This window comes from Chamaea fasciata, unplaced genomic scaffold (genome assembly GCF_029207755.1).
Source record: "Chamaea fasciata isolate MVZ Bird 193981 ecotype frontalis unplaced genomic scaffold, bChaFas1.0.hap1 SCAF_16, whole genome shotgun sequence".
Taxonomy (NCBI): domain Eukaryota; kingdom Metazoa; phylum Chordata; class Aves; order Passeriformes; family Sylviidae; genus Chamaea; species Chamaea fasciata.
In genome coordinates, this window is record NW_027094101.1 from 7,559,375 (window position 1) to 7,580,587 (window position 21,213).

General features: G+C 58.1%; 1 protein-coding gene across 1 annotated transcript; it reads right to left on the minus strand.

The window, feature by feature from the left end:
- Positions 1-603: 603 nt before the first annotated feature.
- RADIL (Rap associating with DIL domain) lies at positions 604-20,870 on the minus strand. The gene is made up of 15 exons (XM_066197917.1): positions 20,704-20,870; positions 17,117-17,669; positions 11,365-11,672; positions 9,664-10,320; positions 9,480-9,517; positions 8,301-8,461; positions 7,543-7,655; positions 6,455-6,692; positions 5,825-5,997; positions 5,409-5,553; positions 4,937-5,127; positions 3,720-4,104; positions 3,497-3,636; positions 2,599-2,738; positions 604-2,048 (listed from the first exon to the last, which is right to left on the minus strand). The coding sequence occupies exons 1-15, from the start codon at positions 20,737-20,739 to the stop codon at positions 1,943-1,945; spliced, it is 3,384 nt and encodes a 1,127-aa protein (XP_066054014.1). The 5' UTR covers positions 20,740-20,870; the 3' UTR covers positions 604-1,942.
- Positions 20,871-21,213: the final 343 nt, after the last annotated feature.

The following is a 21,213-nucleotide window of genomic DNA, read 5'->3' on the forward strand; positions in this document are numbered from 1 at the left end:
AAATAGCAGGGTTTATTTACAGTCTCTTTCAATACCTGACTGCACTGTGAGCGACACACAGCTCTGGGGCTGTTTTCCAGCTCCAGGGGTGCTCAGTGGGTTGGGCTGGTACTGCTGGAACGTGCCAGGATGCAGCCTCAGCACTGTCTAGTGCAAACCAAGCCTCCTCCCAAGCCCTGGCCTCCTCCCAAGCCCTTACTCCCGTAAGGAGTGCATGCAGTTTGCCCAGGGGCTTTAGGCAGCCCATTTCAAGTTCTGTGGAGGATGACAGGCCAACATACCTACTTGATTGAAAGTGAATCACCAGGAGCCCTGAGCCTTTGCTCACCTGCCTGAGCTGAGAGCTGAGTCAGTGGCAGGAGGATGCACCCCAGGCCAGGGCTGTGAGTATGGCCCAGCCGAGCAGCAAGGCACTCGTGTCTCAGGGAAGGTGCCTGGTCCATCTTGCCTAGAAAAAGCAGTCCAGGCTGTGCTGAAGTCCAGCAGTGGAGCATCTATCTCCCTTTGCATGGAGTATTCTCACATCTCTCTCCTCCAGTGACGTGCAAGACTAAGCACAGGAACCAAAACTGCAGCAGTAAGGCCTAATTAAAGCCAACCCTGTTTTAGCATCACAATCCTCAGAGCACTGTTGTTGTGAGATGCCATGTGAGTATCTGATCCACTGCCAGAGCCTGGACCGTGCAGGGTGTGATGGAGGGCTTTGCTGCAGGCTGTTTTAATAGGGTTCGGCTAAACTAGGTCTCAGTATCTGTCTATATGTGGAAATCAGGTCGGGTTTATCCCGTTAATGGTGCTGAAAGCAGAGGAGGACTCGGCGGGCAGGAGGCCGGGTGTGCGGGGGCCGGGCAGCCACACGATGGAGCTGAACCCTCGGCTGAGCTGACACCGGGGTCGGCGGCAGGGAACAGAGCGGTTCCTGGGGCATTCATCGGTGTCCTCCCAAAGGGAATCCCTGCTGTCCATCATCACCTGTCGGCATTTCAGCAGGGCACGAAACAGGGCGGCCTTGCAATGGGCTGGCGAAGCTGCAGGGGGAGGAGCAGGACATGGTGCCGAGCTGTGGTTTGTCTGCCTGGGCTGGTGGCAGTGCCGAGTGCTGCTGGGCTCACTCAGGTTCCTGGTGGCACCAATCCTCTGTGGGAGCATTCTGCCATCAGTCCTGGCAGCTTTCAGCCGGGATCGCGGTGCCAGAGCCAGTAAATCTGCGGAGCAAGGGCAAGGGAGTCCTCTGCAGAGAGCTCTCCCTGGGACTCACAGGAACTGCTGGTGGTGTCAGCCCTTTGCTGTAGCTGCTTCCCATCCTGAGGCAGAGCTGTAGCCCAGCAGCAGAAAGGCACCTGAGCTCGTGTATGGCTCCAGGGGAATTAACTCCTGGTGATGCATCCTGTGTGGAATCCCAATCCTGGGTGCTTGTGCTGCCTTCACCACCCCCAGAGCTGGGCACACTTTTCCAGCCTGACGTGCCAGCACCTCAGGTGGCCACTGCCACAGCGAAGCCCAGGCCTGCCGCACGTGTTCTCTTCAAAACCCAAGGGTATTTCAAGCCTTCTGCCTGCCAGCATAAAACATCACACAGGGCTGCCAGCCTAGAGGAACAGAGGAGCCTGCCTACAAGTCCCCATGGTGGGAGCATTCCCTTCCCTCCCCCTGCCAGAGGGGACAAAGGAACGGGAAAGCTCCTGAGAAGGACGACACTGGGTATAAGGTGAGGCTGGGCAATGGATCAGGAATGATGCTCCCAGCCAGTGCAGTGGGAGAAGCGTGCACCATCCTTGCGTGTCCTTTCATCTGCTGCAGTGCAGGGGCAAAGTGTCCAAAAGCACATCGAGGGCTGTTGTGGAGTCCTGGTCTTCCCTCTTGCACTCCAGGCTCCCTGAGGTCAGCCTTAACCAGAGCTGTAGCCACAAGCTGCTGCAGAAGGATCCTTGTACCACAAGGACTAAGAGGAAGAGGAGCTGGAACTGATTTTTTTGGCTATTTCAATGTCCGACTTGGCAACCAGAAACCGCAGCTTTTTCCCTCCGGAGCGGATGAGGTCCACGGCACTGCAGGGAGCAGCAACAGGGACAGAGGTGAGTCCTGGCTCCCTCAGGAGCCTGCCAAGTCATGGATATTCATAAAACAACACCCCCCCCCCCCCCCATTGCCAATCACCTGTGCCTGCTCAGGGCTACAAGCAGGGACTGTTTCTATCCTGCCTGTAGCTTTGTGGAGGGCTTGGCCTCCAGGTTAGTGGTGCCAGGATGAGGGCAAACAAGCCCAAAGCTGCTCTGTGCTATGGGCAGCCTGAGCTGCCTCATCCCACCACCTTCCAGAGGACACCTGGGGTGGGATGGGGCTGGAGCAGCTCTGCATTGCTGAGACCCACCTCTGGAGCTCTCATTTATTCCCCATATATGCTCCATAATCCCTCTTCCAAACCCACAGCCTTCCCCCCTCTCTGGTGTCCTGTGCAGGTCACTCCTCTCCCTGCAGCTTGCTGATACCACAACATCCTCAGGGCTGGCAACTCTGGGAGCAAAACAACCAGAACCCTGGAGCTGACAGTAACTCCTCCCGTGCTGGTACCTCCCCAGGCCCTGAGGTGAGGCTGACCTCTGGTAGTCTGCCCCGATGAGGCTGGTGCCGTTGACAGCCAGGATGCGGTCCCCGATGGAGAGCCTGCCGTCGGCAGCCGCGGGGCTGTCCTCGACCAGCGTGCGGATGTAGATCCCCGGGGAGCACAGAGGCGTGTGCTGTGGGCAGGGAAAGGCGGCGAGAGAAAAAAGGGACCCAAAAGCTTTGTGGTCCCAAAGGGATGAGCTCCCCAGACAGGGTAACTCTCCCCCAGGGCTCACAACCAAGCCTGATGGCAAGTGGGACCTTGGAGATGCTTGGGAACATGATGGGGAAGATGCTAACAGGAACAGGAAGGAAATGCGATCCTTCAGTTTTGTATCAATTAATACACAGAAAGGAGAGGTGGGGGCAATCTGCTCTTGTTCAATTTAATTCAGAGTAAAGCATCATTAACCTGCAGCCGTGTTGGGATGGGAGCTCTGCTCACACTGTCCTAGGGCTCGGTGATGCTCTCGGTGATGACCAACAGCACAGCTGGGAAAGGCCATTTAAAAATATGATCCACCCCACAATGCCAGATTCCTCCTTATGCAAAGGAGGAGCTGTTTTGACACCCTGTGAGCCTCTCCCTGCTCCTCTCTGTTTCTCCTGCCACCGCTGAAGGGTGGAGGAAAGACCTCAGCTGAGTCATTTTCCTTCCACAAGAGAGCTGAGCCTGTTTGCTCTTCCCAGCTGCAGGACAGCTGTGGACTTCGCACACACAGCACAGTGTCCTTCGAGTAGAGATCCACAGAGAGATCCCTCTGTGCCTCCTTGTCCTCAGGAGAAGCAGCCTAGCTGCCGTGGGAAGCCATCAGCCTCCTTGCAGGCTTTTCTTGGGCTCTAAAACCATATCCCACTCTAGCTGCGTGAGGGGCACCAGCTGAGAACTCACCACGCCGTCGATCAGCCCCATCCCCAGCCCGATGGGGCCCCTCTCCAGCTCCACCACGAAGACGTAGCAGAAGTCGTCGGTGGCAGAGCTGCGGCTGGAAGACTCCGGCGTGGGGTAATCATAGGGGGTCGGCGAGCAGCCTGGCAGCGGAGAGAGCGGCTTACGGCTCTGGCACCGCCCAAACCCGGCCTCACAGCCCCGGGGCAGCGCCAGCCCTCGGTACCTTCGGGGGTGCTGCCTTTGGTGCCGTTCATGCCGTTCCTCCGGGGGTCCTGCAGCCCTTTGCCCGTGCCCTGCGGAGACTCCGGGCTCCCGGAGTCGAAGTTGAGCGGGGTGGTGGGGGGTGTCAGCAGGCAGGAGGAGTCTGTGGGCGCCGTGCCGCCCTTGGGCACCGGGCTCCTGCCCAGCTGCAGCTGCTTGAGCTTCTCCTGGAGCTGCGGCTCGCCGGCGGGGGGCTCGCAGGGACAGGCGCTGGTGGCCAGGCAGAGCTGGGGGGTTCCCTCCGGCTCGGCACAGCCCGCCAGGGAGCAGAAATCCTCCTGGGCAATGGTGCTCCGCACCGGGCCCTCGCTCACCTCCAGCACCTCCGGCGTCGTGCATGCCTCTTTCTTAAGAAGGAGGAAAATGCTGTAGGACACCCCCTGCGTGTGCTTTTCACTCCCCACCTGTAGCCCACCAGCCTGGTGCTTTCCTGGCTGCCAGATCCGTCCAAAGCCTTGGCAATTCAGACACTGCCAGGCTTGTCCTGGCTTCCCAGCACAGCTCCCAACACCCCATTTTGGTGGCCAGGGCTGTGCTGGGGATGTTTACAGCCAGCCAGGAGGGGACTCTTGGTCATGTCCCTGCTGGGGGGTCCCATTGGAAGGGGACACTGGGGTAGCACAGTTCCTCCTGTGCCACAAGGGCTGGGCAATGTGGCCCCGGGGTGACAGCAGGAGGCAGCAGTGCCTGTGAGTGCTGCAGGGACTGGGGACAGGATGGGAGAGGAGAAGGGGACCTGCTGGAGTGACATCCTCCACATGGCAGTTGAGCTTAGCACCCACAGCACGTACCACCCTCCCTGTGCTTTACAGGCATTAGCTAATTGGAGCTGTTGTGTGAGCCTGGCTGCTGGGGGCGGGCAGGGTGCAGCGCAGGGAGGACAGGGGACACACAGGGAGAACGGGAGCACTGCCACAGACATCTCCCCTTCCTCCCTGCTAAGGAGATTGCTGGGAAGAGCCTGTCCATCCAGCTCACCTTCCCGTGCCCCCCGTGCTGGGGGGGATTAGCAGCACTAATCCTTCCAGAAGCTCTCCATGAGGGCACTGCCACAGCTCCAGGCTGCAGGGGAGGGCAGCAAGCCCTTGGCACTGGGCTGGGAGAGGTCTGCAGAGGGACCCAAGACTCTCCTGCCCACCCAGGAGAGGAACAATCCCCCTCTAGTGGGATACAGGCTACCTTTGGGAGTGCTGAGCCTGGCCCCTCGCTGGTGTGGGGACTCCTGCTCTGCAGGCTCCAGAGGAAGTGGCGAATGTAAAGGAGGTGTCTGTAGATGTTGTCGTCCAACGTCTCCACCTCCAGGTCCACTTTGAAGCCCCCGCTGGGCAGGATGATGGGTGGGTGGTTATCAAAGGACTCCAGCACCTCATCTGAAAGGCAGAGGGATGGAGGTTAGCACTGGCTCAGGCTGCACTTCTGCCTCCCAGCTCTCAGCCATGCAGTGTCCCAGCTGGGATCAGGGATTTAGTGAGCTTCAGCTAGCAGCATCCCTCACCTGGGACAGCAGAAAAAGCCTCGTGCACTTTGCATCCTTTGCATTTTGGGGCTATGGTTATTACCAACTGCTGAAGTTACTACAGGACACCCAGGAAGGGGAAGGGAATTACCACTTTGGTTTGTATGTGACTGGAGCAGGCTGACCAGGACTCACCAGGCTGGAAGGTGCTCTCCTCCTCACTGGGCTGCCATGCTGAGATGCAGCCCACATCCATCACTGCCTGGCACTGGCTCAGCACCCGGTGCAGCTGCGCAGGGCTCAGCGCAGGGAACTCGGCCCGCAGGGATGGCCAGGTCATCTGTGTCAGGAGACAGAGCAGGAGGCAAATGGCAGAGGTGAGAAACTGCTTCCTCTAAGGAGCAAGGGGCACAAGAGGGAGAAGTCAGGCAAGATGGAGAGAACCAGAACATCCTCTCCTGGGTACTGCCCTCCCACAGACCCTGGGAAGGGCAGCTGGTGGCAGGCTGCAAAACGGACACATCAGTGTAGGCACCCCCCAGACACCGAGCAGGAGCTCTCCTGCCCATGCCTGTACCAATGCCATGAGCCCTGGGCTGGGCATCCCTCACCTGCACCAGCTGGGAGCCGGGCATGGCCAGCAGGTTGGCCACGCTGGCGAGCTTGGCGAAGAACTGCTGGGCTAGCTGCTCGAAGCCGGCGCTGCGCAGCCACTCCAGGAGCAGCCGCACGCTGGCCCGCAGCTTCACCCCCTGAGACCAGTGGTAGCAGCCAAGAGAGGAGCCTGAGGAGGCAAAGCATCCATCAGCCATACCAGGGAGCAGCCCCTCTGTCCCCCAGCCCCTGCCCCAGGTTAATGTCCCCAACATCGTGTGGCTGTAGCTCCTGGTGGTGTCTGGACCTTGCCTGGCACTTACAATGGGGAAGCTGTGTTAATGAGGGCTAATGAGCACCTCAGGCTGCTGTAGTTGGTTAATGAGCTGCCCCTATTAACTGCCCTCAGCCTTCTCTACCCAGGCAGTGGAATTGTGGGATTGGATCCTTGTGGGGTTTAGTTTCCCTGGGAATGGGGACCCAGGAGCCAGCAGCTGGGTCTGTGCTTGGCCTCCCTGTAATAATGCCGAGACTTGCCCATCTCCAGCCCCTTCCTTCCTGCACCCCTTAAGATGGCACTGGGATGGACTGGAGGGCATTCCAGTAACTCAGTACCCTATGTGGTACCCAATCCAACGAGGACTGACCCTTATCCAGGAGCTGGTTGAAGAGCAGTGTGTTGGAGAAGAAGAAGAGGTAGGCAAACATCTGGGAGGTGATCTCAGGGTGCACTTCGTACTGGTGGAGCAGGTCCAGCACAGCCTGGTAGATGAGCACGACCCTGCGGAGCTCCTCGGGCAGCGGCGGGCTCCCCCGCCAGCTCTCCCGGCACTCACTCTGGAAGGGGTTGCACTCCAGCAGGGCAGGGAGCGACACGTACAGACACTGCGGGCAGAGCAGCAAGGTCACAGCAGACTCAGTTTGTTGGGTTTTTCTATTTTTGCCCGAGCCGAGCCTTTCCTTCACCTCCTCAAGCCAAACAAACCCTGCCAGTGCTGCTCCAGCAAGGGGCTGCTCCTATTCACCCCCTGCCTCCATGAGCTCCAGTGTTGTGCAAAAGTTTAAAAAATTATAAAAATTAACATGTTGGTCACTTTTAGCAGTTGGAAGAGATGGCCTGTGATGCCAGCTAAAATCTACAAAACCTGATGTGAACCAGGGCAGCCACCAATCAGTTGGGCACGAGGGTGAAAGAAAAGTCAGGATCGATGGGGATGATTTTCCGCATTGCTTCAATAGGAGAGCAGCGCCTTGCACTCACTCCTGCCAGGGCAAAGGGAAGGGGAGGGCGCTGGAGAGGAAGGTGCCGCTCCGGAGCGGTGCAGGAGCAGCCCCGTGTCCCCGTGTGCCGCTGCCAGTGGACAGGAGCCGTCCTGCACAGGGCAGCCTTTCTGTGCCTCACACTGCCCGCTCTGTTCCCCGCTGCCGCCCGGCTCTCGCGGTCCAGCGGGCCAGGGGCCCCTTTCCATCACGCCCTGAATCACACCATTATGCCGCGCTGGCCCGAGCCAAGCAGCCCTCCCCAAACACCTCCCCCGAGCCGCTGCACTGCAGACAAGGAAACACGCCGCAGTAATTCAATACTTTTCCTGGGCTGCGACCAAAAATCGGGGCACTTCAGCCCGAAGGAAAACACCTCAGCGTGGTGCGACTGCCAAGGAGTAAAAGCTTTTTTTAAAAAACCCCTCCTGCACAGCCCCGGGGATGCTGGTGCTGGCCCCGTGTGACGCTGTACCTTGGAGATGTAGTAGACACACTGCTGGAAGGTGTACATGATCACCTCCTCCAGCACCGTCATCGCCTCCTCGCTGGCCGTGATGGTCGAGGAGAACAGAGACTCCTTGGAGCCTGCAGGGAGGAGAGGAGAGAAGGATGGGGGAGCAAACCTGCAGGAGCAAGGCCCCCAAACTCCCAGGGTGTGGGTTGTTGGAATTTCCGGGTTTGTATCATCCCCATGGAATCCCTCAAGAGGGCAAAGAGGCTGCTCTGGCCCGGGGGAGCTCCCACCTGCCATGCCCCACAGCTCCCATCACTGCTGGCAGCTCAGGCCTGCACCTCCCTGGCCTAAGAACATTCTAACTTCTTGCATAGACCAGAAAGTTTCTGAGGTTTGTTTAATACCTTTTTATCTTTTTTTTTTCTTTTTTTTTTTCCTTTTTTTTTTTTCCCCTTGCATTAGCACAGGCTCACCAGTGAGCAGTTCTGCAGGGCTACCTGCAAATCCAGAGTGAAGAAAGCCACACCACAAGCTGCTGTAGTAGCAGGGGATATTTGTGTGTGAACACAACACAGCCTGGCTCTGGAGCTGGGCAGCACCACGGCAGGATGTGAGGCTGCTCCTCCCACAGATTTCCCCAGCCCACACCACAGAGATGTCCCTGCTGATGAGGATTACAGAGGGTAATGGAGCATCTCGAGGGCACTGACCACCACCTGTGACTGGGGATTAGCAGAGCTGAGTTGCTCCAGGCAGGATGCTGCATCCAGACTTACCTTTGATGTCCAGCTCTTCCTCCATGCTCTGGATGTAGGTGGGTGATTTCTGCTGGACAAAGTAGAGGATCTCGATGGCATTGGCCATCCAGAAGATGATGTGCTGCAGGTCTGGGAGAAGATCTGTGATGGTGAAGCGGGACAGGGTGGCAGGATCCTGGCTGGGGAGACACAGCGGGTGTTACACCTGCTGCTCCTCAGCATCCCCACTCAGGCTTTTGGGGAGAAAACAGCCAGCCTGGGGCAATGCCAAAGAGCTTTCACATCCCTCCCCACCCCCAAGCCCAGCACTCCCCTTAGAAAGACCTTCTACAAGGAAAAATTCAGTGGTTTCTGCTCTGTCGGGTGGCAAGAAGGACCCTGTAGGGACGAGGCTGACCAAGGCCACTTGGCCTTTGGGCTGGGTTCCACTTTTGGGGGAGACTTCCCCTAATACAGATGAACTGCACTAAATATTTGTGGCAGAAGAGCAGCCCTTCCCCAGGGGTATGTGCTGCTCCTGCCAGCTCTGGACAGTTAAACCCAGCTCACCCGCCCAGGGCTGTTCAAAAATAAAATAAAAAGCATGTGGGAAATTTCTCAACAGCTAAACTGCTTTGTCCTGCTATAAGGAAGGGCCTGGGAAGCATCCTTGAAGTTTATCCTAAAGGAGAGCTCGCAGCAAGCACCAACAGTTTCTCCAGATCCCGGTTTAGAGATGGGATTTTGGAAATGGCTGGGAAGACAGCTCCTTGTGATTGTCCCAGAAGGGTGCTCCCAGGACACCTGTGCCACCACACCTGGATGCACACATGCAATGCCAGCTCCATCTCAGCTCCTGAGGGGTCTCCAGCATGAGGAAGGTCAGGCTCACACGTAAGGGACATTCCTACTACATCACTCAGGGATGAAGCCACAAGTGCAAAGCCTTGGCCAAGGTCTTGGATCAGAGAAAACCCCAGAGCTGATGCAGGTCCTGTTCCCTCCCAAGCTCTTCCAAACCCACACATTCTGTGCAGGCATTGTGGTTAAAGGACCAGAGAGCAGAATGCGTGGGATTTAGCAGGAAAAACTCATCATGCATCACTGCTGACAGGCTGGGAGTGCGGTTTTACCAGCCACTGACTTCCCTCACTCATGGAGGAAGAAGCAAGTTGAATTCTCCCTGTTTTGAGGCCCACCAAGGAGGGTCACACTTACTGCTGGGATTGCTTTTCCGCCAGCTCCCGCGTCCGCTCCTGGGCAGGGAGAGAAGAGGAAAGCACAGTGAACACCGGAGGGATGGGGTGGCACGAGCATCACCCCCAGCAGCACTCACTGCCACCGGAGATCGGGCTGAGCAACACCCCCACCCCGCAGACACCCTGCCCCACCACCGACTGACCCACACCGTCCTCTGGATCATTTTGGCCGCTTTGAGCAGCAGCTGCCCGAAGTCTCCTGGCTCAAAGTTGGTGGCCGAGTGCTGGATGCAGAGGCAGAGCAGGAAGGCGGGTGTCAGCTTGTGGTCGTCCCCGCCGGGCTCGATCAGGGTCATGATGCGCCGCAGGAGCACGTCCTCGGCCGCCGGCTCGAACTCCAGCTGCAGCTTCCTGCGGGGCGTCCTGGGGCCGCCGGCGGGTGAGGGGCCGCGCTTTTTGGCAGCGGGATCCTTCTCCCTCAGCAGGCTGCCGCACGCCCCGCACACGTGGGGACCCTCGGGGTGCAGGGCTCGCAGCCTCAGCAGGGTCTGCGCCGGCAGCGGCTGCGCCTTCATGGGGTCCTTGTAGAGGAGCAGGTAGTAGAGGCCGAGGGACAGCAGGTCCCCGTGCCGCAGCACCACCGTCCGGGCCACCTCGGCGAAGTTGACCGAGATGCCAGCGCCGGCGATGGGCTCCAGCACCAGCTTCTCCTCCGAGCGATGCCGGGAAGGTCGGAGCTTCCTGATGGTGCAGTGCAGGGGCAGGATGTCGGGGGCTGACAGGCTGATGCTGGGCTTGCTCGCCTGCGTCCTCTGGCCCACCGTGTGCTGCTCGCGGTTCAGCAGGTAAACCAAGCTGTCCTGCCAAGCGAGGAGACGCAGCATGAACCGGGGAGGGGGGAGAAGGGACCCTCCTCCCTGCCATGCGGTGAGTGCTGCAGCCTCCCGCTGTCCCCAGCTGTCCCCTCGCTGTCCCCAGCTGTCCCCCACGCACCTTTGCATGGCAAAAAACCATTTCTTTTTTTAACTCTCCTGTCTGCCAAGCAGGACAGCAGCGATCCCTGCCTTGGCCACGCCAATAAATGGGTACAATGACTTTGGGCATGCAGTAAATGGGCCTGCTTTGGGCAGAAGAAGCCCTCCTTCCACCTCTTCTCCTCATCCCTTCTGCAGCTGCTTTTCTTTCCCACCTTCTCCCCCCAGACTGCAGCGATGCCTGCACCTCCTGCCCGGGGGGACAGTGGGATCCCGGTCAGAGCATCCACCCCTGGCCCTGCCTTTCCCTGCAGTCTGCCCGCACACCCCGAGGCAGCTCAGGGGACCAACCCCGTGCCTCAGTTTCCCCAGCAGGACTAACGGGATGGCTGCAGTGCCGGTGTCACCCTGCCAAAAAGCTCGAAACAGCCGGATACTCAACGGGCACAAAGTAGCCATTAACTGCAAGAACCGACCCTGTCCTTAGCAGTTCTCCGAGTGCCCCCAGCACACGCACTGTTCTCCTTGCAGCCTCTGACTCTAGTTGCCGCTAAGGAAGCAGCCGGACAGGGGACGGGGCAGCTCAGCCACCACCGCAGAACCAGCGCTCGCTTGGCCCGGGGCAGGGATGCTGCTCGGGGATCACTTTGCATCCCTCTGGGGCATTGCAGGGAGTCACGGCTCCCGCCTCCGTGATCCCCGTACTTGGGGACAGGCTGGGGACAGACTTGAGGACAAGGCTGCAAGTCCCAAGCCCGTTTCCTAAAGGATGCTCACCCGCACCACCACCACCACCACCACCACCACCACCTCCCTCGACCCCAGCAGCTCCGGCCATGCAAGCAGCCCCGCTCCCGGGGGCTTCGGGGGGGTGGGAGGGAAGCGGGAGGGGGGTGCCGGGGGTGCGCAGGAGGGCGGCGCGGTGCTTACATGCTGCTGGCTGTAGCCCTGCAGGAGCAGGAGGTGCGGGGACTGGTAGAGGGAGTACCGCATGCTGCTGCCGCCGCTCCGCGCCGCCGCCGGGCTGCCGGGCAGGGTGGAGCAGTGCCTCTGGAGCCGGGCCCCGGCCCCGCTCCCGGCCCCGGCCCCGCTCCCTGCCCGCCGAGCCGGGGTCCCCAGGCTGGTCTCGCTGAGGCTGCGCCGCAGGGCCGGGGGGGGTCCGCGCCGCTCAGCCCCCGCCGCCCGCCGGGCCCCCCGCGCCCGGTGCCGCTGCAGCTTCCGCGCTTGGGCGTTGATGCCTGCGGGGATGGAGGAGGGAGACAGAGCGGCGTTCAGCCCCTGCAGCTCCCCCGGGAGCACCCCCGGCCCCGCCGCAGCTCCCCGCGGCCGGAGGGATGCTGCGGCTCGGAGCGGGGACGGAGCAGCCGGAACGCTCCCGGCGCTGCGCACCCACCCTGCCTTGATGCCTTGATGCCTTGATGTCCCCGGTCCTTTGCCCTCCCCGAAAGGTGACGCCAAGACACTGGCGCGGAGAGTTGAGTGTCCTAATGCCACCGCTAAGAAGGGGGTGTCCCAGCCCTCCCTGGCCCCCCCAAACCTCACTGAATGGAGAGCAGCCGGTCCATTGTATCCCACACCTGCCCTGGCCACACTGCAGGGCTGGGGGGAGAGGAAATCCCCGCTAAAAAGAAATTTCACTCAATCTTTGCTATTTAAAAAAAAATTAAAAAAGGAGCTTGGATTCGGCTTTCAGCCCTTCGGCACTCGGTCCCCAGCAGCAAGTGGGAACCGCAGGGAATCCCCCCAATTCCCCGGAGCATCAGCCAGGCATGGGAGCTGCAGTGGAGCCCGGCTGCAGCAGGAACAAGCTGTAATTAACTTCTCCCAAGCATCAGTTCGGGCAGAGCTGTGTGTCCGTGACACAAAGAGGAGCCGGAGTGAATGAATAGGCCCGGCCGAGCTGCAAAAGCAGCCCCTCACAGGGCACCCCCAGACCCGGGGGGGTCCCGGTGGGTCCCTCCGTGCTGCAAGCACGGCTCGAGCTCTGCAGGAGAAATGGGAAGTTGTGTGTCCGAGGGGTGATGCTCGTACCTCAGCTGGGCAGCCTCCTGGGAGCAGGTCACTGGCATTCGGGGAGGACGAAGAGAGGGGGGAAAAAACCCGCCAGGATTTGCTTGCAGGAGCAGCAGTGCAGCACCAGAGCCTGAGCCCCGCTCCTGGCTCGGCCGAGCAGGGAGCAGGCTTTGGACAGCGAGATTTGGGGACAGCTGGCGGGATTCGGGCACGGCAAAGCAGAGAGCCTGCTGCCCAGGGCTGCTTAAAGGGACACTCACGAGCTCAGACCCAAAAAAAAAAAAAAAAAATTAAAAAATCATCTGCCTTATTTGGTGAGGAATGGGCTGCCGGTTCAGAAATACATTTTTGTGTTTGTTTGTTTGTTTTAGATGAAGCGCTCCTTTGCTGGGAAAATCAAAGCGATGGGGATGGGGAGGGGGGTGGGACAGGGAGAAAATAGCCCCTGCTGTTTACATGCCTTGGGATTAGGGCAAGGCACAGTCAAGCCACCCCAAGGTCCCGTGCCCCGTGTCCTTCTTAAAAAGGAAATTGGCCACAGCACAGATGTGACATCCAGGGAGAACAGAGAGCCCACCCAAGCCACACTGCCAAAGGCCACCCCAAACGTGTCTGCAGGACACCTCAGCTCCCCCCAGGCGCCCTGTCCCCAACCCACATCATGGAAAAGGGCCAGAGGGATGAAGGACGGCCAGGGCAATGCAGATCCCAGAGCAGCCTGTGGGAGCAGGGAGGAGTGGGGCCAGATCCTGGGGAGCAGCTACTGCTGGAGCTCAGTGGGACAGAGCAGAGGGCCTGCAGAGACAGGCATCATCAGCCCCTTATCGAGGGGAAAGGAAGCTTCTGTATTTATTTTGTGTAGGAAAAAGCTGCTTTTTCACTGCCGATAGAGCCCCCGTCACAGGCTCCCACTAACCCTGGGGCTGTGCTGGAAAGATAAACACAGCTCTTTTCCTGAGCAAAACAAAGTCCCTCCATAAAACTGGGTTAGGCTTTTTTCATCCTTTGGTACTGTTCTGTCCTCCCAAGCATGTGCAGGTTATCCCACCCAAAACTCAGTCTGAGCATCTCCAGTGCAGCATGACCAGGGCAGAGCCAGTGGCTGCTGAATCCACATGGAGATTGGGATGGGAACAGCATGTAAGGAGTTAGAGAGCATCCCCAAATATTATATTCCTGCCTGGATAGCCAGGACTTGGACTGTAGAAAGGAGGTACTACTGTCAGGTTGCTGGGCCTTGTTAAAGTTTGGGGCTGGACAAGCTCCAATGATCTCAGGCCTAGGGGGAGCTTAACAAGGCTTGGGGAAAAGGATGCACCAGTGATAGTGGGCACAAAGAATACAGAATTTAAAGGCCACAAGGACATTTGGCAGAACTCCCAAGATAAGGAAGAAACTAATAGAAGCAATTCAGCAACTGTGCTGAATCAGCCCTGACTGGGTAAGAGGCAATTCTGGCAGGGGGAGACTGACAACCACCAGCTCAGAACAAGGGTGCTCTCTCTGACTCCTCTCTTTTTCTTTCTCTCTCTACTTCACATTGATTGCGAATAAAATCTGTATTATTTACTTCAGCATTTGTCTCGTTTGCGCCTCAATTCAAGCAGAAACATCTCTCACTAATCAGATCCTAACGCAGGGCTGGATCACATCCTTAGGGAGAGCTGGGCACCCCTTGGGCAGCACCCACCAGACCCCACCAAGCTGCTGCCTCCAAACCCATCTTGCAACCCAGGGGAAAAACTGTTAGTTCTGGTGCCTGGGATCTTGGCTGGGATCTGCCTCTTTTTCAGCTGAGGAAAGAGGTTCACTTTTCCTGGCTGAGAAATAAATCAACAAATAACTCCGTGGGCCCCAGGAAAGAAGAAATGCTTTGAATGTACCCAGAAGGGACTAAGACCAGGCTAGTCCTTCCTAATGTAATTGCTCTGCAGACTCTGCAGGGAATCTTCCCTGGATGCAGTTGTGCTAAGGTATATCAAAGCCAGAGCCTCAAAGGCACTTGCCAGAGCATCTTTTAGAATAACAGGCTTAAATCCCGAGTTTCTGGAGCTGCGTGTGCAGTTCAGCCTCTTGGGAAAGCTCCAGTTAGGACAGGACCTGGTACAAAATGGGGGTATTTTAGAAAATCATTGCCACTGAGATGCCAAATGCTGCACCTCCCTCCAGCACCCTCCAGTTTGTGGGGGTTTTCCCTACATCTCCACAACTGCTGCCTCTGTGCTCCCCAGAAGGAACAGGGCTGGGGGGTAGCAGGGAGAGAGGGGCTGCCTCGTTTGCTGCAGAGAGGCTCTACCTGTGCTGCTAATTAGTGGCATGAGGAGCCAGCACTGTCCTCCCCAGTGGGAAGCAGCTAATAAACTAATTAGGATAATGGGTAACTGAGCAGATAAAACTCTGAAGCTATTTGCTAACAGGCTGTGGATGGATGTGGAGCCTTTCCCCCAGCCACTGATGCACCTGCATGACCCCAGTGGTCCCAGCCATCCCAGCCCTGCTGCTCCAGCAATGCCCTGTGTGGGGAAGGGCCTGCAGGTATTGCTCTGGGGATGATTAGAGCATCCCTCTGCTTTTCTCCGAGGGAGCTGCAAGCCTAAATTCCCTTTATTTTTGCACAGATGTTGTGTTTTCCATGCCAGTGCCTCACCACCCCGGGCAGGCAGCTGCTGCTCAGCAGGGGGACCTCTGCCAGCCTGAGCCTGGTGACAAGGGTGACCCTGGTGGAGGGCACTCATGGTCAATACCCTCTACTCCAGGAGCTTTTTTTGTCTTCTGGGGGTGCTGGGTCACAGGCTGCATCACTCACATTCATTCCTGGCAGTTTGCAGGTGAGGTGGGAAAGGGTAGTCCCAGCCCCACAGCATCCCAGGGCCACCAGCACAGGGTGAGACTGGTGACAGAGCCCTTGGGGTCACCAAAAGGAAGGGAGCAGGAGTGAGATTTCACCAGGTAAGACAACTGTGGGCTGTGTAGCCTGCAGAGAAGCCAGCCTGACTGTGGGTGTAGCTTCTGTCTTAGAAGAGCTTGGTCAGCTATGGAAAATGCCCAAAGGTTAAAAAATGGGGAATTTCCACGGCCCCACCCAGGAGTGCTGAAACAAATGAAGTGATAATGAAAGCATAACGGGCTTATTTCCAGATCCAGAGCACAGGATCCTATCAGGAACTGCTCCTCCATCGGAAATGACCCAAGGGTGCCAGTCCCAGGGCAGCTCCACGTGGTGCTGGGCAGCCCAGACCCTGCTGCTTCCCCTGCCTGTGTGGGAGCCTTGCACTCCCACGGCTCCCAGCCCACCCAGGATCCAGGTCATGGGGAAAAAAGTTGCTTTCTGCATCCTAGGGGGAGGATTTGAGGCAGAGGGGATGTGACCTTGGGCTCTGGCAGGGAGCTGCCACGTGGCTCTGCCCACCGTGTGCTGAACCACTGCACTTGGCTCTTGCCCTTCCCTCTATTTAAAAGAAGCTGTTTTTAGAGTTGCTGCTCTCCCAAAGTGCTTCACATCTCTCTGATCCTGGCTGGAGAAGGAGCTGAAGAGCAGAGCAGAGCATGCACCTCCTTGGCCCAGGCTCTGGCAGGAGCCACCTCTGGCTCTCTGTGTCCCACGTGCAATGAGCTGGGACCACCTGTGGCATCCTCTCCCTGAGCAGACAGAGTGGACACGGTGAGGATGGAGGTGGCCCTGTCTCCTCAAGTACCTGGTGAAATCCCAATTGAAAATTGCAGCTGGGGGAGCTCCAGCTGCCTCTGCTCTCCCCTGGAATGCCCATGGCTGGATTCCCTCACCGTGTGCCTGGGTTCCTTTCAGCCTTTGTTAGGATGGGTGGGAGAGGAGTTGTGTCCCCCCAGGCATGGGACAGGTTGGACCATTTGTTCTGCTGGCGGGGGAAGAACTTGGCTCTTCTTTGCCAAGAACACAGAGTAATCCTGCATCATCATCAGTTTACTTCTGACAATAACAGCCCTTTCCTACATGAGTGAGGAACTGCTCAGGGCCCATCCCAGCAAAACCCTGTGGCTGACACCTCTGGAGCCTGGTCCAGACCCCTCTGTCAGCAGATCTGACCCAACAAGCACATTGTGCAAGTAAAAATCTGATTTTTAAACCTTTCTGCCCTCAGCGTCACAGGGTTTTTATCTGAGGGTGGGAGGAGGAAAGCTTCATTGCTGTGTGCTGGGGTCACTTATTAACCTGCTGGTTCCTAATGATGCACTTATCTCCTCCTGCCAGCCCTGGCCTCCATCAGGCACTGCTGCAGGGGCTCTCCTGCCCTACATTGCTCTCTCTTCATTAGCTTTTCATTTTCCTTAACTGCTCCTGCCGATTTGCCCAGGGTGTCGGGCCTGGGGGATGCCCAGAGGGAGACAGGGATGCAGGGCAGTGCTCTGCCAGGCACGAAGCTGGGGATGCCATGGTGCTGGTTCACTGATGGGAAGAGCAGAAAGCACTGATGCTCTTACCTGCTGCTCCCCAGCCATGGGCAGGGTTTGTTAACCCCTACACAGGCTGGAGTAAATATTTGAGGTCACTGATGGAGCCCTGCCTCAGCCCAGGAGCCTGGCAGCTAAAATGTGGCCACCACCTCCCGCACCCAAACCACATGTGAGAGGTGCAGGAGGGCTTCTGGGGGTGCAACCCACCCCCTCTCCCTGCCCCACGCCCAGCTCTGACCTGCAGTGGTGGTGTCCACGTCCCTGGCCGCCATCTCCTCCACCTCCGCCCTCCTGCGCAGCTCCAGCCGGCGCGAGAATCCCTCCCTGGGCTTCCAGAGGTCCTGGATGAGCAGCGGCTTCTCGTGGTCACCCAGCACCCTCAGCCCCTCCGTCTGCCACTGCCTCTCGGGGCCCTGGAAGCGGCCGATGACATCGCAGAGCGCGTACTGCCCGGCGCTCAGCTGGCTCAGCCCGTAGCGCTCCAGGGCCTCCTTCACCAGCTCCCGAGCGCCCGAGCTGCCCGTCACCAGCACGCTCTTGTAGTTGGTGCCCGCGCAGATGTTGCCCCCGAAGATTTTCAGGATGCCGGGGGCCGAGAGCTGCGTGGAGAGCTCGGCAGGGTCGTCCTCGGCGGCGGCCGGGGAGGCGGAGGTGCGGTCCTTGTAGCTCAGGGTGCGGTACAGCACCTGCGAGAAGAGGCGGCTCTGGCGCTTCAGCCGGCTCTTGGACGGCGGGGCCATGCTGGAGGACGGCCCGTAGAACATGGTGCGGGAGGTCGTCATGAAGCACAGCTGGGCAGGGAAGAGCAAAAAAAGGGGGAGGTTAGAGGTTTGGAGGGCAGATGTGCAGCAGGGGAGAGCAGGCAGGTGGCCGCGGAGGAGCCACCGTCACCTCCAAGGTGACGGATCAAGGGAGGGCCGTTTCCCTTGTGTAAGCCGAAACACCAGTGGGAAAAGCTCAGCCAAGCTCCTTGGCAGCAGCACAGTTACCCCTGGATGGATTTGTCCCTGAAAGCACAGCCTGGAGAGGCCCCATATTTCTCCATCGCGGGTACCAAGAGGTCCCTCTCGCCCAGGCAAAATGCGGTGGGAGGAGAGCAGAGCCCAGCGGGACTTGGCGGGGCCCATCCTGGTCAGGAGCCAAGGCATCAGGAGTTACTTTCACTAACGAGTTTACGGAGCAATCCCATTTTTTAGAGGTGAAACGGAAAAGCTCAAGTGCAAATTCATTCACTCTGAGGTCACTGCTAAATGCTTTTGCTCAGCGAGAGGCACAGGGTGAAAATGGGCTTTAATTAGCCTTTCTAAAAATGTCCTGACTCCGGCAAATCTCTTGGCTGTTGCTTGTTTGTGGAGGACGTTGAGGCCCAGGGTGGCATCGCTGACAAGGCTGCCCTTGTCACGTTAGCCCAGGGCAGGGCTGCTCAGGGCAGCCCCGAGTGGGCAGCGACTGGAGGGGACGTGGCCACGGCCATGTGGCAGCTCCCAGGGCTCCTCAATCCCCTGGAATGGCCCAGGAACCACAAATCACCTCTGGATTTAGGTGGGTAGCACTCCTACCTGATGTCACTGTCACCATCTGCAGATGGCTTTGTAATCCCATCCTGGCTGCACCAGCACCTGGTGCTTGCTGATAACCCACAGCCACACTGTGACCTGCGGGCAGGGCAGGTCTGGAAAGACAATCTGAGCATTCCTGACTGGGACAGAAGTGGGAACTCCCTCACCTCCAGATCTATAACTCCATGGATACACAGCGGAACCCCAAAATGTCCCACCCACAGCTATCAGAGCGTGTGGATGCAGCAGTTGGGGTGATCCAGGTGTTCCTGGCTGGGGACACGTGAGGTGCCAGCAGGTTCCCACAGCTGCAGCCCCGGCTCGCTCGGGCACAGGCAGAGCATGCTCAGCGCTCTCAGGCAGAATGATGTCGGGCCTGGAAAGCCTCCAAACCACCATCTAATTCAGGGAAAAAAAGAGCATCCCTGCTGCTAATGGAAGAGGTCACCTTCTAACCCAGAAACCGCCTCCCAGCCGTGCGTGGAGGGTTGCTGCAGGATGTGCATCCCCCATCCCACAGCCAGAGGCCTGTGGAATGCTGCAGATGGCGAAACTGAGGCACCAGGTGCTAAGGATGTGGCTGGGAGCTGTGTAGTCCTGAGATGCTGCTGCACCCCAAGTCACCCCGTTCCCCTCTCCCTGCCCTACCAGGACTGTGAAAATGCTGGGGTTTGTCCTTCTTCTCAGCCTGCTGGTTCCAAAACTGACTCCTGGTGTGCTGAAGGGCAGGAGTCCTGGCACAGGACAGCAGGGCTGAGGATCTTGTGCTTTATATTGCCCCAGAACTTCACCCCAGCTCACTGGGTTCAGGTAAGGCTGGTCCTGCTCCCAACTTGCAAGTGGGGAAACTGAGGCAGGGATGGGGTTGGGGCTCTGGCTCCCTTCACACTGCTGCTCCTCCCTCTGCAGCTGAGCCCAGAGCTGCTGCTCCCGTTGGGGACATCCCTGGGGACATCCCTTGATGTCTGCTGTGTGACATCTCCTGGGAGTGCCGCGGCAGCCCCGACCTGGGGAGCAGGTCAGGGCACTGGCAGTCAGTCAGGTTCAGGAACAGCTGCTCCAGGGCTCCAGCACAGCCCTGTCAGCCCTCATTAACATTGACCAGAAGGAAAACTGCCCCAGAGTCCCTACAGGACCTTGTCATCAAGGATGCAAAAGACAAAACTTTGTCATCAAATCACTGGTTTCACAGACTTAATCTCCTCCACCCTGAGCAACCCCCAGCCGAAAGGGAAACCTTTTACCATCTGCTGGTGGCAAAATCATTCCTCCAAGCCCACATCACAGAGACACCATCCTTGCTTCTTGCAGGTCCCTGCCTAGTTTTGAATGTGTTATTTATAGCTCAGCTATTTTTCTGTTCTTTCTATCAAATGCAGCTCCTACAGAGTTCAGGAGCAAAGACGTTTCACCAGGAAACAAAAATCAGAAGCCTGGATCAGGAGGAGGTGCCAGCCTGGTCACTCCAATTTTCAGCATCTAGAGCAGCACCAGTGTGATTTTACCAGCCTGGGTGACCTGAGAAATCCCAGCCTTCTGCTGGAGACAGCAGAACACACGCGGTCTTAATCCCCCTGAGGGCTCTAATGGACAGGATAAGATGATAATGAAATGGGCTCCTCCCACATCCGTGCGCTCCGGCACGCTGGACACCGGCGTCTCCCACCAGGAGGCATCTCTGGTACGAGGAGGAAGTCTCTGGTACGTGCAATCCCTCTGAGCCCTGCTGAGGGAGCAGGGATGCTCCAGCTGCACCCAGCTGCCCAGGGTCAACCCAGCAGGAGTGTCACACCTTGAGCAGGTCAGTGGGACACGTGCTCCTGGACATCCCCAGCCCAGCTGAGCCCCTTTCTCTCTGCAGGCCAGTTCCCTGGAAGGACACAAGCCTGCAGCTATGGAGCATGATCCTGACTTTCCCAAGAGTCCCTTTTCTCCGGCATTCAGTGGCATTGTCCCTCTAATGGCTCAAAAGCCTGGAATTGCCTCCCAGCGAGATTTGTGTCAGGGATCCTTCACCTCTTCAGAGCCAGTGCCTGATCACACCAAACCCAGCTATTTTCCAGAGCCAGCTCTGTCTGTCTGAGCTCTGCAGAGCTGTGACAAATGCCCGTGGTTTTCATGTGGCCACCACGTGTCCTTCCATCACCACAACTGACTCTGACACTGCCGGGGACTTTTCTACAGGCTGGAGGTTCCTGCTCCAGTAACGGGTGAGCCGCTCCTTCCCAGTGCCCCCACCCAGCGCTCAGGGAAAGCCTCTCCCTACCTTGCCATCCTTCTCACGTGCCTTTTTCCCTTCCATTCAGCCTCCTTCTCAAAACAATCTTTGCCCTTCGTTGTGCATCATCCTGGGCGGGCGTCTGTCACGTTTTCTGAGAGAGGAAGAGGAGGAGAGGTCCTGGGCTGCTCACGGACATCGGTTCCTGGCGGTGTGGTGGGTTTGGAAGGCTCAGAGGTTCTGCAACACGGTCCTGGTGTTTGCATGTGGGCTACTGAACCACATCTATACCCCCATAACCAACAGCATTGCATGGGAGACTGGGAGAGAACAGCAGGAGGAAGGAAAGGAGAAGAAGCAGGAGGAAAAGAAAGGAAAGGAGGAGGGGAGGAGATGGAACCAGCAACAGCCCCGTGACCTTTATCCCTTTCTCCTAAGCACACGTGTCCTCAAGGAGGCCAGGCTGGGGACGCTCTGACCCACAGGGGGACAAGCAAGCCCGAGAGCAGCTCCTTCCCCCAGCAGCCACAGCATGCTGGGATGCTCGTGGAGATTTGT

Coding starts and splice junctions, on each gene's coding strand:
- RADIL (XM_066197917.1), bottom strand. CDS start 20,739: ATGGAAGGGAAAAAGGCACGTGAGAAGGATGGCAAG. Junction 5,128..5,408: donor GGAGAGCACCTTCCAGCCTG/GTGAGTCCTGGT, acceptor TCTGCCTTTCAG/ATGAGGTGCTGGAGTCCTTT. Junction 2,049..2,598: donor ATCGGGGCAGACTACCAGAG/GTCAGCCTCACC, acceptor TGCTCCCTGCAG/TGCCGTGGACCTCATCCGCT.